The sequence below is a fragment of the Echeneis naucrates genome, chromosome 15 (genome assembly GCF_900963305.1).
Source record: "Echeneis naucrates chromosome 15, fEcheNa1.1, whole genome shotgun sequence".
In the NCBI taxonomy this organism is placed as follows: Eukaryota; Metazoa; Chordata; class Actinopteri; order Carangiformes; family Echeneidae; genus Echeneis; species Echeneis naucrates.
The window spans coordinates 11738551-11754346 of record NC_042525.1 but is presented as its reverse complement, the minus strand read 5'-3'; the positions used below and the strand labels follow the sequence as shown (position 1 = coordinate 11754346).

The following is a 15796-nucleotide window of genomic DNA, read 5'->3' as shown; positions in this document are numbered from 1 at the left end:
CTATGCTGGGCAAATACTGGAAAAAAATTAATCAAAATTAACTTCCTCATTGACTTATATATGATGTTGTGATGTATACATGGTATGTTTATGAAAATGATAAGGTGTGTCAAAAAGTATAGAAAGTCTTGAAAGTCTACCCCACTTCCATTTTTGGTCTCCTGCACATGGAGAACTTCACTGCTACAGGGTGGTGCAGTATTTCAATCAGTCCAAGAAAATCCTATTAGAAGAATTCGTTTATGGGTTCAAATGAAAGCACAGTTCATACCTGTAGGACAGTCAGTGGCTTGTGTCACCAAAAAAAACAAAACAAAACCTATAGGTTAATATTATGAGCGGAATTAAAAAAGTAGAGCTTCATCATGTGCCAGGCTTGAAGTCATGGATGCGCTGACAATAGTTAATGTAGTCAATGTTCTGTAGCTGCAGCTCAGTTTCACCCAGCAAAATGTAGAGTTTCATGTTTTATTGCTGACAATAATTCAATGCAGAGATGACAGCGAGAGTTGGTTCCAACTTCTTTTGTGATTAAAATGAAACTTCTTATTTGTAAATCTAGTTTGGCTTCCTAAATGGGTTTAGAGTAAACTGTAACACATGGCTCATGATACAGCCACAGTTTGAAATGAACAGACAGACAGACATGTAATAGAGGCCAGAGCGTCTGGAGCACATTATTACAACTCAACTCAACTTCATGTATCAATATCTGCAAGTCTCGATCGTTACTTCATGAATTTGTAATGTTTTAATCATTAAGTGTTTAACAACTTTTATTCAAGTAATTTTTTAATTAACTTATGTCATTGTGCAAGATCCAATATGAATCATGGAAAAACTGACCAAAAAGGCAAACAATGTTATGTAGTCTGGTTTCTTAGCAACAGCATGGGAAATGAATACACTACAGTATATGCAAGAAAGTAAAAGAATGTCATGGTGACATGACACAACAACAACAACACACACACACAAAAAAAAACCACCCAAAGAGCTGCATAATAAGATGTTTTATACATTGAAAGCAAATGTTGAGAAATGTAAAGGGGGGGACATTTATTTGAGCTGCAGCTCAGTAGAGATTTCACTCCATGGGAAAACCTCTGTGAGGGCTGTAAAATTGGGCATAATATGCACATCCAGGCAGGATATCCAGAGCCTTGTAAAATACCAGGCAGTAATTCTTGTAAAGCTTGCATGTGTTTACTCAACAGCATGCCTCAACATCGATGGCTCCTATTGGGCCGCTGGCACAGCTTGCAATTACAATCCAATCTTTGGCATTCATTAATAAAGGCATTTGGACAAAATATGGCAGAGAAGCTCCTCTGCTCACTGAAGCCATTGCCTCTTGTTATTCATAATGCTAGAAGTTCTTAATCATGGTCCTTGGGATCCCAGGCTCTGCTGGTTTTCAGCTTACCAATTTAGGGTTTTCATGACATGAAAGATGGATGCAATTAACTACCTGATAAGGCAAAGCAGCAGTTGTGAAATCAGTGGGTCAGACCCAAAAAGGTCCACTACAACTCTGTGATGCAGAGTTATTTAAAAAGGTACAAAAAAAGTCTAATAATTCAGTTAGTTCTGTGAACTGATCAACTTAAATAAACTAATATCATCAGGAATACAATTAATCATGTCAATAGGTGTGCGAAGGGTGAAAAGATTACATTTGAAAGGCAAAAAGACATGTAGACCTACATTACATGAAGGGTGAGTGGAAAGTGGTGTTAATCAAAAGGTAAGGTGTTCCATGTGAAAGTATTTAGTATCCAAAATCTAATTGTGGGTTTCTCAATAACTACTGTTTGTTATTCAGCTTTTTAAACTAGTTTACATCACACAATTTCAAAACACATCCAATGTGAAAGGAATCATTTCTGTAACACATTGTGTCTTTGTTTTGTAATCCACAGAGAAAACAGGATTTAACGTGCATTTCTGTGTATTAATCTTAAGTGGTTTGGGCTAAAAATGAGTACTGTTTCTGGTATACCACGCAACATGTAGAAACATTTTACTGCATAGAAACTATCTGTTACCTGAAACTGAATGAAAGAATAGATTGTTAGTTTTCTGCATAAATATGCCAATATGAAAGAATAACACCAAGTGATTACATTCAAAAAAATGTCCATCAGAACGTTCAGCTTGTTTGCTACTTCTGTGTACAAAGTTTAAGAAAAAGAATCATTAATTAATTAATTAATATCTAGTATCAAAATGTCTTAATGTACATAGATTGTTTGACCGTCTGTGAAAAGCACAATTGATGACCCAAAAAAATAAAAAACCCCAAATATCCTGAGGGGACGTGTGAATCAACATAATCGCTGGAAGATGAGCGCTGTCACACTGTTGCCAGTCTTGCCTCCAAACTGGAAACTGGGAGTAGGCAACTCCTGTACAAAGTCAAATCCTGATAGACAACACAGAGAAAAACGTGCATGTTACGACACGTGCATTGAGCAAACCACCGGCACATAAACATGCTGTCATACACACAGATTCCTACAATTTCTTCTTGTGTTTCAAGGCTATGGGGTATTCAGGAAAAAAACAAACAAAAATCCAACAACAACGACCAGTGAATAACTCTCCATACACCATATGTGGTGCTTTCTGGGGCTTATTAAAGATAGACTGTCAGTGTGATAGATGAGATCAGATGGTCCTTTGGCCCCCTGCAGGCTCTTCAGAGTGACTACATTGAGAAAAGTGACAGCTTATGGAAGATTGCTGAAATTTTACAAAGCGGTTATTGTCTGCAGTTTAACAACTTGCCAGGTTACTGTCAGGTTGTGAAACTGTGTCTGTGTTTTGACTAAGGGTCAGATAACAAAACACCCAGAGGTACAAAGACATTAAATACCAAAGAAACAACTACAGATGACCTCAAAAGAGATCTATATCACTAAACATTTTTTCCATAGCTTGAGCTTACTTATGACATTGCAAACAACATAACATTTACCAATAGACAACAATGTGCCATATATATATGTAGGTTAGCTTCAGGATGAAAACAGAATCAAACCAGCATCATACATGAATAACGTGACATCATTTTCATTCACATCTCTAAATGTCTAACTGCCTATTAATATTTTGAAAACTAAGTGCTCTGGGTTTGTGTGAGCCAATTCGGAGAACAGCAGTGAAACTTGATTGATATTAATGTTTTACTTCACCTTCACTGAATCTATCTAGCAGCTGCTCTTTCGTCCAGTTACAGGAAGTGACAGCGAAGAATCCTTTGTCCTTAAGAGCATCTTTTAAAGCTTGGACATAGAGTTTTTTGCCCTCCTCTGTGTTGTTTGGGTTTAGACTTATTGCATCAAATGTTCCTTTGTCAATACAGACGTCAAAGTCCTTCAGCTCCCCTGGACAGTTTAGGAAATCCGTCTCCTACAATGAAAAAAAGAGAGCGCTAAAGAAAAGTGTCTGTTGATCAGCCCAAAGAAAAAAATCTTTCAACATCATCTAAACTTAGAAGGGTTAAACCTCACTGGTTCACTTTCAAACTAAATTCCAGCTGCTGACATAATTTTCAGGAGGTTGCTGACCTACCATACCACCAGTGAAAGGAGCTCTTAATCTAGACAGGGGGCAGAGCATTAGATCTGTGGGGTGAACTCGAGGGCCAAATAGTCACAAGCCACAGGTCACAAAATTTGAGATTTATGACTGACAGAAATGTTCATGTATTGTTGCATCTGACCAGGGCTCAATTTGAGTGACACTAAACAACTAAAAAACGGGAAAGATGCTGGAAAAAAATGTAGGAGGGGGAGGTGAACAACTAATGAATGAGGAATGGCATATTTTTAAAAGTCAGCAAGGCCTTTAAGAGAATACGTATGCATGAATTATCAGTTTAAAAAAAAAAAAAATCAACCAGATGTGAAAATGTCCCTCTCCAACACATATATTCAGTTCCTCTTGCCTAGCTAGGGTCAATATTGACTTCAATGGCAGGGCAGGCTTCCTGCCCAAGAAAAACACAGTGTACCAGTGTCATGGGTGTGTTATGCATATAAAATATATGCAGGTGTAGTACGCACACAGCAGAAGTGGATTCACTCATCATATCCCTGACAAACCAGCTTGGGTTTATCACATATTATCTTGCACACATTGGGAGATGTGTTATATCCTGCCAAGTCAGCTGTGGTTTGGGGTATATTCATCTGAGTGGTGGGCAGACTTCCATCACTTTCAGGGCCTTCTTAATATCCAACTCTCCCACATGGTAAACACAGAGTTTCCCCTAACCTTCCAAAGCCCAGGGTGGTTCACAACATGCTGAAAGCCACATTGTATCAGTGTACCAGGAATGAACGAGAATTATTTAGAGTCAATTTAATTCAACTGAAATATTATGTTGCACAACTGAACTTCTATAAAACCCACGAATCTCCAAATCCCCATTTATGTTTCCAATTTTTTTCCACAGTAAATACGTGGAGCAAGTATAACTGAACCCACCTTTACAGTGATATCCATCAGGTCCTCCGCCTGCAGGACATTTCTGGTCAGTTCTACAGAAGCTGGAGAATAATCTATTCCCGTCAGATTGCTGTATCCGTGTTTAGCCTTGACTCCCCCCCCGCGCCAAAAAAACAAACAAACAAACAAACAAGCCCAGCAAATGCAGAACAAAGATTATCAACTGACATTTAGGAGAAAAGAAAGTATTTTGTGAGCATGCTCGTCAGAGTAAGTTTGTAAGTGACTTCTATTTAATCCTATTTAGCTATGTAGATTGTATTTGGCCATTGGAGATAAAATCGGAATTCTGTCAAAATTATTTTCAACTCTGTTCATACCAGTTCAACTAAAAAGGCTCCATTTCCAGTGCCAATATCCAAAATGGCAGCATTTTCTGGGATCTTAACTTTGTCCATCCATCGCAGCACGCGACTCATGCTTTCTTCACCAAACCTCATGAGAAGACAGAGATACGCAGATTTAAGTGACAATATGGGATACTGACAGAAACAAATAAAAAAAAAACAAAACAAAACAAAACAAAACAAAAAAAAAAAACACATTGAATGAGTCACATTTTAAGAGTCATCAGATTGCGATGTGACAAAATATTATATCCATTGCAACCAGAGAAATTATCAGCTTAATTTGAGCAATGAGCATACCAGTATGTCAGTGCACTGCAAAATTACCATATCTCGCCAACATCCCCGATGTCTCTGAATGTCTCCAGTTCTTTTTGGTATGCATCTTCCCAGCTGCAAAAAATGCCAGTCGCTCACAATGAGTTACATATAACCTACACAGATAACACAATGCTATATTAGAAACGTGTCATACTGTAATGTAAAAAAAAAAAAAAAAAAAAAAAAAAAAAAAAATATATATATATATATATATATATATATATATATATATATATATATATATATATATATACATAAAGATTATACATTGATGTTACTTCATATAAACTGTTAATGTCAAGCACAAGTCCCAAAAAGGCTGCTGCCTGATTTTGCTTAGTATGATAAGACATTGGCCCAACATCCATTTAAAAATCTTTCACTTGGACAGTTGCAGGCCCCCTTTGGAAGTACTCTAAACAGATGGGAGCCACAGATCCTCTGTTTTGTCATTGTGTTCTAGAGTCATCATTTTGGGTGTAAAATGACACAACTAAGTATAATTATCCTTTAGTCTAAATAGATTTTTATGTGCCTTGTCTGACCAAGACACTGATATCCAAAAAGATATTCAATTTAATTTTATACACCTGAGAGAATGAGCAGCCAGCACTCTTTCCCTAAAACGATTATTTATTCATCCAAACATTTTTCATCTAATTTGCAGTACATCTACTGATGTATCGATCAGCTGTACTCACTGATCTAACTGATCAGCCCCACTCTTCCCCTCTCTCTCTCTCAACATCACTTAATGGACGTGTAGACTTTGAATAATGCATCTGCAGCAGGTCAATAAACTGCCTAAATAAAAAGAGATGAGGGGGAGTACCAGGGCATATATTTTAAGTTGCGTGTTAGCTTTGTCGGTGTCTTTCGCAGCTCTGGACTAGATGAACCAAATGTCGTAAATTCACTTGAGCAGCAGATTATAAGACTCACTATTCTTTAGTCCCCAATACTGACGGCCCAAAGTCGTTGTCTGCGCAGCTGTCCGCCGGGTCTGAGGTCGTTTCACCGCCATGTGTGCTTTTTGTGGCGTCCTCCATACTGTTTAAGCGCTCGCCTACACCTCCCAGAAGAGCTTGCGCACGAAGAAGCTTGTTTGCAACCGCGGGGGGCACAGGGATTGATAGGGATGTTTCCATCATGGCGGCATCCATTTCAGGTTATACTTTTAGTTCTGTGTGTTACCACAGCGCCAACAGCAACTCAGATCATGTAAGTACGCTTCGTTGTGTTGACACACCATTACACGGTGTTTGCTAAGGTGCGGTTAGCTCGACAATGAGCCCAGTCGTTCACCAGCATCATGAGTTACTGTTGTTTTCCAGTGTCATCATCCTGTTGCTGGCGAGCTAATATTGGCCCCGTCTATTTACCGGTGTGTTGGTGAAGCATACTGTCTAGGTGCTGCAATGTGAAAGGCAGGTCTTCTCCTTTTAAGATATTACCGAGTGTAGCAGCCACGCGGGCGTTAAATATGAGTTCATAACATGGGCCACAAAGAGACACGTACAGGAATACCTGCTGTGCTAATGTCGGGATCCTGCTGAGAAAGTTTGAGGACCAGGAAATAGCCAGTAACCAGCTACTTAGCTTGTTGGGTGAGCCACCAAATCAAGTGACTTCCGTGTGTTGGTGGTGCTAAAAATCTACAGACACAGCCACTGAATATTTGACGGCAGTTTAGTATGTCGTCCAAAAGTAAGACGTCAACACTGTAAACATCTACAAAAACAGGAGCCGTAACCCATTTTCGTTGTCTCGTTTCCGTGTGGCTAGATTAGCTTTTTAGCCACCAAGCTAAAGTGAGTCGTATATAAGTCAGTGCAGTTGGACAAAGTGACTGTCGTGTGTGGCGATCTCTTCTTTGCTTTGGCTGTGTTCCGATCGATGTGGATGTGCACTGGTAGGGAAACAACTACGTGGAAAAATGAAACATTTCACCAAAGCGCAGGGACAAGCTAAGCTAACGTCAGCGATGTTTACATCTTTTCCTGCTGACAAGACTTCGCAGTCGTCCCGAGCAGGTGGACAGAAGCCACTTACGAGCCGGCCTGCATTCCTGACATAACCCGGAGGGGCCACACAGTGCTGTGTTCACCAGCCGCTGTCACTTCACATGACACATTATTAATATTGTTATTCATTATTTCAACGCTGAATTGAATCTTTATGTTGCATTAAGGAATCTTCTTGACAACGTTAAGCGTTTCTGAAGTTTGACCAGAAATGTCGAAAACATTCACACCCATCTGGTGGGCCTTTTACTTGTTAAGTCTGCTCTGCGGTTCCAGAGTTTTGTAATTGGCTGATTTTACATTTATTTAAAAAAAAAAAAATCTATATTCAGATTATATAATTAATTAAAGCAAAACCCAGACATTAACATTTGAGAGGTTTTAACTGAAATGCCTTTGTCGTGTTTCTTTGAAACAAGTAAATGACCAGACTTATTGCTGTTGATTAATACTCTGTTGATCAACTAGTTGTTTAATGAACGAGGGTTTTGAGGTATACATTAGTGTCCTAACCACAGTTCTTTTAACATTTATTTGCACAGGAGGGCTTCCTATTAGGAGAGGTGAGGCAAGAAGAAACCGTCAGCATCAGTGACACACAGATCAGCACTGCAGAGTTACTGCAGGTAGTAGGTAAGCCCTGAAACAGACAAAAACATAACTTGTCAGGTATCTTAAAAAGGAAGCGGCAATTGATGAATGCCAGTCAGTGATGACAGCAGCCTCAAGAGGCAGTGAAGGGATTTACGACACCAGAGTGTGAATGACAATATGAATGAATTCAGCCATAAGTGATATGGTTCAATTCTATTTACCCAACAGTTGAATGTGTGCAAAGATTAGAAAATCTATTATCATTTAGTCCCTTTGCACCATTTTCAAAAAGACTTATTAGACTAACACATTATGTAAGCTCTGTTAAATTTCCAGTACTATCATGGTCCACCCACACAGGTGTTCTCACTTACTTGGCTTGTCAAGTGCCATTCCCAAGGTTGTAGGCGTATGCAGACTGCCGTCTCTCTACTCTGTTCCTGACTGTTACAAGTCACATGTCTGTTGCATCTCTCATAGACAGCTGTTATAAATATATACCTTGGGACAACATCAAGTGGACCCCCCCCCCCCCCCCAACATAGCACATAGCCCAAACTTAAGTTGCCAAAAATATACCCGTGAGGTAAAAAGTTTCTCGGTTTTGGGTGCTGCTTCTTGCTGCTTCCTAAAAATTTCTTCTGTCCTTTCAGTCCTTTTATGAATGCAAAAAAAACCTTTGTTAATGGCTGCAAATAGCACCCCTGTGTTGGAAATTTAGCGTTGAGCTATAGTTAAATATGAAATGTTGTACTTCAGATATATAAGTTTACAATGACTGAAATATCTGTTGTTGTTATTATTACCAATAGAAATCCATAACCATGATCCCTGTGCCCAGTTGTTTAGGTAAGGTATGAGTTTTCTATTGTTTGTTTGGTTTATTTATGATAAAACAGCTTCTGTTACAGTCAGGGACAGTCTCATCATGTGCACTTCTGTAGACTAGAACTGCTTTAGTCATGCTTTGGTTTTGTTAAGATTGTTTAGTTTACAAAGTCTACATGTAAACTTTGGTTGAATGAATTGGTATTTAGTAAGCACCTAGAATTAGATGCAAGTATTTATGATACAATCAGCTGTGAATGTATGCAGTTCAGCTGGTAGATATCTATGTTTAAAGTTACTGTGATGTACTGACAATTTAACTCTGGTTGTATCAGTTTTAGTATAGGTAGAATTAATTAGACATTGGACAGCAGATGGCCCTGTTTTACAAGACTGGGTAACAGAAGAAGAAAAACAGCAGGAACGCGATGGATCAGTTTGAACTTGATTCTTTTTTTCTTCACTTCATCAGCTTTTATGACTACGCAGGAAAAGTCAGTGAAGAAAATCTCAACAGCATCCTTAAAGATAGACGGAAAGTGAGTATTTCAACATTCATTGGAGCTCATTGTCCTGTGAGATGTTTAAGATGTTCCAAGTCAAAACTAAGACTGCACTAAAATGAATGACATAAACGCAATATTTCAAACTTTGGTGTAATGTCAACTAAAGTTGTGAATGAATGCTACATTTCATAATATAACTTTAGTTTAGCCATCTGAAAATTATTCATAGTGCTTATTTATGCATGGGTTAGAGTTATTGGCCTCATGAATGAAATTATTCAGAAAAATGCCAATGCATTGAAATTAATCTGTGATTTTATTTTTTTTATCGAGGCACTTCAATAAGACGTTTTCAGTGAAGTGTTTCAGAATTACATGGACAGGTTTTGTTTGTTGTTGCTTTTTTTTCTTCATATATATATATATATATATATATATATATATATATATATTTATATTCTATATTCTCCATACTAGCCAGTTTATCCTTTAGCTATGTTTGTTAGGCTATGTTTGATTGAACACATTTAAGGATTTATTTTTTGGTTTATACAGAACGTCATTGGTTGGTACCGTTTCCGGAGGAACACGCAGCAGCAGATGTCATTCAGGGAACAGATCATCCACAAACAGCTGACTCAGTTGCTTGGTGTGCCCGACCTTGTCTTCCTTCTCTTCAGCTTCATTTCCACAGCCAACAGCTCCACACATGCACTTGAATATGTGCTCTTCAGACCTAACCGCAGGTAATAACAATCCACCTCACACACTTGTGGTATCTTGTGAATCTACTGTCTGATCAATGAATATATACAATTACATCAAGATAGTTCTCACCAAGTATGTTTGTCCTATATCTATGTTCCGTTTGATTGTGTCAGTTCCTCTGAATAACCATAGTCAGAATGCTATCTGGGCTCTCTGATTCATGAAGTAGATGAAAGCCATTACATGACCAGTGTACAATTAAATACAGCTGATTTTTCAGTGTTATTAAAGAATACATGCAGTGGTGTGTACATATTTAAAAATTGATTAAAAGATAACCTGAGTTGAAGTATTGGCAGAGAATACCAGATTGCATGTATATATGTAAATGTGATGGTGCAATCTATATGTATTTCTGTGGGTTTAGGGTTAGGGTTAGAAAGGTTTAAATTTGTTTTCCTGTAGGTTTTAGTTATATAATGCAAGCACTCCTAACAGGTCATCTCAACTCAGTAGGTACAACCAGAGGATAACCCTCACAATCCCAAACCTTGGCAACACAAGCCAGCAGGAATACAAAGTCTCCTCAGTGCCCAACACCTCACTCAACTACGCCAAGGTCATCAAAGAGCATGGGTAAGGTTTTTGGATACGTTACCTTTTTTTTCTGGGGGCCAGCATCTGTTGCAGTATCTGACTGGACACTACAGCTTTGCTTTGAGGGCATAACGTGTGCAACTCACTATCGATAATAAGTGGTGGTTGATCCCCTTTGAAAACACTTTTCAGTGCATAGTTCTTAATAAGCATATGTTCTACTCCTAGTTTGTTTGACACTTTGTGTCACTACAAGTAGCAGTAGACATTTGTCTGTTTCAATGTTTCTAAATTTAGACCTGGTGTTTTTGTCATAAATGGTTTGACTACTGTGTCGCTATCCTCCATACAGCTGGGGTAGACTATAGGCCTGTCTGTCCAGCGTCTGATTAGATCACTGTTTTTACCTCAGATCATACAGTTGATTTTGATGTGTGACAGACAGTAAAATATTATTTGCTTAGGTTCTGATAAAGAATTCATCCATAATTTGAAATACTAAACCTTCTTAAGAAACAGAGAGAGCCTTTATTATGTGATATAATTTCTTATATAAAAATAATGTGATTGGTAAATATGTCTCCAGGGCTGAATTCTTTGACAAAGATGGAGTGATGAAGGATATCCGAACAATATTCCAAGTATACAGTGCACTACAAGATAAAGTGCAGGTGAGCCAGAAACTGAGGTATTTTACCCAAGACATACTGGGAAAATGTTTGTTGGGTGACTGAAAGGATGTTTATTATCAATCCAATTTGTGTATGTTTTTTAAACCTGTTTGTCTTGTTTTTAGGCAGTTTGTGCAGAGGTAGAACAAAGTGAACGTGTGAAGGAGAAAATTCAAGAAGATGTAAACAAACTCAAGCAACAAATTGCTCTCAGGAAACGCAAGACAGAAGAAGAGGAGAGAAGTACGTTGACTTGAATTGTTGAAATTGGAATTATGTCATGAAAGTTCTTCTCTTCTTAGAGTTGTTTTCAGAGTTACTAACTGTCCTTCAGGCCTTTTTAGAAATAATAAGTCCAATTTAATTTATCCTTATTTTATGTGCAAGCACTTTACAAATACCATCATGTACTTTATACTACAAATGTGAGTGCCGTCTTAACCACCTACATCCTTTTCTCTATTCCATAGAGCTCTGTGAGGCCCAAAATGCAGATTCCCATTCCACTCCAGAGGAAAACACAGAACCATCTGAGGCTTCCCTTCTGTCGAGGATAACGTTCCACACTCCCTCTGCCCCAGAGCGGTCCAGGATAATGTTCCACACTCCCTCTGCCCCAGAGCGGCCCAGTACCTCACCTAACCCACCGTCTTACGCTGACCTCTTGACCCAGGATGACTCTCTGCCCTCTTCTTCTTCTTCCCCACCTACCAGTGCTGCTCTACTGCCTCGGCCGCAAGCTGTGGGCTCTCCAGGACACCCTACCCCTGGCCCACTGGGGATGGGCCTTGGCCTCGGGTTGAGCCTTGGCCTCAGTGCCAGCTCCAATCCTGTTACCACTCCGAGCACCCCTTACCTTGGAAATGGTGACGGATCGAGCTCTGACTCATTAGATAGACAAGCTGCAGGGCAGGAAGATGATGATGATGATGATGACGATGACGAAGATGAAGACAGTAGTGAATATGAGAACTTAGTGAGTGAAGCCACTCACCTGCCAATGGTCACAGCCAGCGTTTTAGCTCAAGGCCGACCAGCTGCCCTTAGTCCTGATGGGGATGCACGTGGCTCACAGACCACGTAGAAATGTGACTGGGTGTGTAAGAAACACACAAATTTAACGCACCTTGAGAGGTGGGCATCTTGAGCAATCAAAGTGAGACAAATATAGACAAAAGAAGTGCCAGTTCTGAAGGTGAAAGGCATGTGCAGGTGGTGTCCCGCTGTGTGTATTTTTTTCTTGTATTTGTCTGATTTCCACTCTATGGGGAAACCTTGGTAGGCTTTGCAGGCTTAACAGGTGTGTCTCATTGTTTTCTTTTTTTTTCTTTTTTTTTTTTCTTTTTGGAATGTAATGGGTTGTGGTCGTTCAGCATGGATGTGTCGTGTCAGGGTCAGATGTGGATATTATAACAGTGTATGTCAACTGGTTGGCAAGCAGGTTCCCTAAAAGAAAAGTCAGAGTCCACTCATTCTTTTTTTACATTAGTCTCACCAACTCTGAGCACCCACTCTTGCTTTACTTCTTGCACTGTTTGTCTTTGCCCTCTTTTAAACAAACTGTTTAAGAGGAGCAAGGTGACAATATTTAGCAAACCTTCAGTTTTGTTTTGTTTGTTTTGTTTTTTATTTTTTTACAAAAAGAAGTGGGCAAATGGTTAACTTTTGATTCTTTTAATTTGAAGAAATATATATATATATATATATATATATATATATATATATATATATATATATACATACACACATACATACACACACACACACACACACGCAGGCACATACACATATGTCTGTTTGACAGTTAATCTAATTTGATTGAAAGGAATGTCAATGTCTAATTCCTGGATGACACTGAAATTGTATGCTCTTTGCTGCACTTAACAAAAATTTTAGATTTCTTTCTTGCGCTATTCCAATGCTGTCATGTTTTGCCACTTGAATTAGTCCTCTTTGACCACCCTGAACCAAACTCAGCTCAGCTTTTGTGCATTGTACAGGGTTTTACAGGGCAAACCAAGTGTACTGTAGCTTTACTAACCAGATGCTTAAGTTTCCCTTCTGCTGCTGCAACACATAGAGCTACCATTTAAAGAAATTGCATCTGTCTGCTTGTCTTCATATAAAAACCTGGCTGCTACTTCTGCTTCAGTGCTGGTTGTCTAATACTACTGACCGTGATCATATAACCACTTCAAGCACACTTCTCACTGACTTGTTCTCTATTAAGGTCATGACGGAAGGCTGATACCCCTTGTAGTGTGTGAATTGTTACCTTGGGAACAGTGAGGGAGATTTCATGTCTTCTGATCTGGTTGTGTCAATGTTATGTGTATGGACCTGGATAATGTGATTGAAAACATGACCTTGCTTCAGTATACAGTGCCTTCCACTCAGGGCAGTTTCTATCTGCACATAGAACACAGATCTTTCTTGAGCGGTAAAATCATAGCAAACTGTGTTGTGTTTGCAATAATCAACTTCCAGCTTTCTTTCTTTTTTTATCCTGCACTTAATATGCCTTCCTTGCTTTCTTTTCTATAATGTTGTGCTTTGTCTACCTACCTTGTCAACAATCACCACTGCTTCCCAAAGCTTTTTTTCCCTATTTAATTTTACTGACAATGTTGCAAACATGACAATGATGTCATGTTTGCAACTGTGCTGTTGCTCACTTTATCATTTGAAACTGGAATTATAAATGTTAAGTCAGGGGGAATCTGTTTCTTGACCTAACACCTTGTGAGGCAAAGGTGGCATCATGAGCATAACTGACATACAAATGACTTCTTGAGCACGCATAGTCCATTTGAAGACAACTGGGGTGCAAATTGTTTGGGTGCTGGATGGAGGACATCCTGTAAGCATGAACTGTTCAGTTCTAGACACCTGCACATTCAACATGGACAGATGTTTGCACTGCACATTAAGGGTGTCAAAACGGTGTCATCAGCAGGTTGCACTCAGTTTAGAAAATAAAGTGTTTTTGTGATGGGAGAAGCTATGCCTTCAGAACAAGGCCCGCTTTATTTACATGGCCTGTTTGAACATCATGCTTTTTGCCTTAAGGTTATTTCATTTTCTCTGGTGTTTTACTGCTAATGCATCACTGATCGGGAACTGGCACTCAAAATCTTACTTAATAATCGTCCAGATCAACACAATCACCCAATATTAAAGAAATGAAAAAATCTGTTTTTAGGAGTATGGTTTCCTTTGAGTACTGGAATATAATATAAGGTAATAAATAATGAATGTATAGTAGAAAATGGAGGGGTAGCATTTAAACAGCACTTACTGTATAGGCTTGTTTGAGTGTTGTGGTATAGAGCAGAAATTCTCAGTGTTGGTCTTCACTTTTAACCCTGGTCCTTCGGCCCTTGCACTTTAAGTCTTACTTTCTCGTACACCTAGGTGTAACCCTGACTTCAGGGCCAGAGTGAAAACCAGCAAGGCTTGGGTTCTGAGGACCACTGGTCTAAAGTATGTGGGCCCTACCATTGTTAGGATACCTAAGAAGTTCCAACATAATACAAATATACACTCATGTACTCTTGCCGTAGGGGGTGACCCTTTCCATCCTTCCTGTGTGGGCCATTGCAACATTAACACCTCCCTGATGCACAAAGTCCAGTGCACAGCGTAGATTCTCAGCTTTTATCAGGATTTGTGTACTTGATGAAGTAGGTAAAGGACTTTGTTGGATGAGCACAGAGAAAATGGTTCTTAAACTGGAGGACAATAAATGCGACATGCATATGTGATATGATGTATCTTTGTTTTCTTGTGATAAATTGAGTACCACTTCAAACATACAAGTGATATCTGCATGTTTTAAGATGCATATTACTTACTGTCCTGTACTATGCATTGCATTTTTCAGGATTTTTGCTACCATATTATTATTATTATTATTATTATTATTATTACTTTTGTTGTTGTTTGTTTGTTTGTTTGTTTTGCTTCTAACCAATAATTGTGTAAATCCACAACTCAATATATTTATTTTTCTTATGTATCTCTATGCGCAAAACCTACTGGTGCTTGTGTCAGTGACATCACATCGGAGTGGGATGGTCCTTCCGAAAGCAAGAGTGAGATGCATGCATACATTTTCGCGGATGGACAAATGACTTTGTAAGGAATGCATTTGGCTGCAAATTAAAGTTCGTCCTCGGTGTGTTTCGTTTCCCGTCAACAATAATATGAAGAATAATTCAGCGCCGAGTAGTGTTGCTGCAGCTGTCATGCATTACTGCAGATTGCTTGCTGCAGTATTTTTTAACGATGACATCATCCTTTTACCCCCTTTGAGGGGATACCACGTGGTTGCTCTGGAGACGTGCAACAAATTGCGATGCACCGATTATTATGAATAATAACAATAACAAAGGAGTTTTGTTAAGTTTTTTTTTTTTTTCTGTAACTATCAGCGGCCATAGCTAAAGGAAAGTCGCCCGTAGACAGCGATGACAACCATGTTGACATTTGAGCCTGTTTTGATCTCACGGAGCCTTTTAACGGTTGGAATGAGAGACGTAGAAGCTGATTGGTCGTTGTCGGGGGATACACAAAAATTAGCCAATCAGCGTGTTTGGCAGATCCAGGTGGTAAACCCTGATCCAGCCTCAGAGTGTACCGCGGCCCGGAGCTCCCGTACTATCCGCTGTAGTATATTTTCCAGC

At 39.0% G+C, this 15796-nt stretch overlaps 2 protein-coding genes across 4 annotated transcripts; one reads left to right on the top strand and one right to left on the bottom strand.

Annotated features, from left to right (window-relative positions):
* Window positions 1-899: 899 nt before the first annotated feature.
* On the bottom strand, window positions 900-6243 carry eef1akmt2 (EEF1A lysine methyltransferase 2). 2 transcript variants are annotated; one of them, XM_029521710.1, is made up of 6 exons: window positions 6126-6243; window positions 5190-5296; window positions 4836-4950; window positions 4495-4602; window positions 3198-3414; window positions 900-2425 (listed from the first exon to the last, which is right to left on the bottom strand). In XM_029521710.1, the coding sequence occupies exons 3-6, from the start codon at window positions 4932-4934 to the stop codon at window positions 2328-2330; spliced, it is 522 nt and encodes a 173-aa protein (XP_029377570.1). In that variant the 5' UTR covers window positions 4935-4950; window positions 5190-5296; window positions 6126-6243; the 3' UTR covers window positions 900-2327. The 2 variants fall into 2 exon arrangements, with proteins under 2 accessions (XP_029377570.1, XP_029377569.1); XM_029521709.1 differs by having other exon boundaries at window positions 5190-5255; window positions 6126-6238.
* A 34-nt stretch (window positions 6244-6277) lies between these two features.
* Window positions 6278-15260, top strand: abraxas2 (abraxas 2, BRISC complex subunit). Of its 2 annotated transcripts, none has more exons than XM_029521707.1 (9): window positions 6278-6404; window positions 7750-7840; window positions 8614-8650; window positions 9102-9168; window positions 9691-9881; window positions 10357-10479; window positions 11027-11111; window positions 11237-11354; window positions 11582-15260. In XM_029521707.1, the coding sequence occupies exons 1-9, from the start codon at window positions 6333-6335 to the stop codon at window positions 12193-12195; spliced, it is 1398 nt and encodes a 465-aa protein (XP_029377567.1). In that variant the 5' UTR covers window positions 6278-6332; the 3' UTR covers window positions 12196-15260. The 2 variants fall into 2 exon arrangements, with proteins under 2 accessions (XP_029377567.1, XP_029377568.1); XM_029521708.1 differs by having other exon boundaries at window positions 6302-6404; window positions 10360-10479.
* Window positions 15261-15796: the final 536 nt, after the last annotated feature.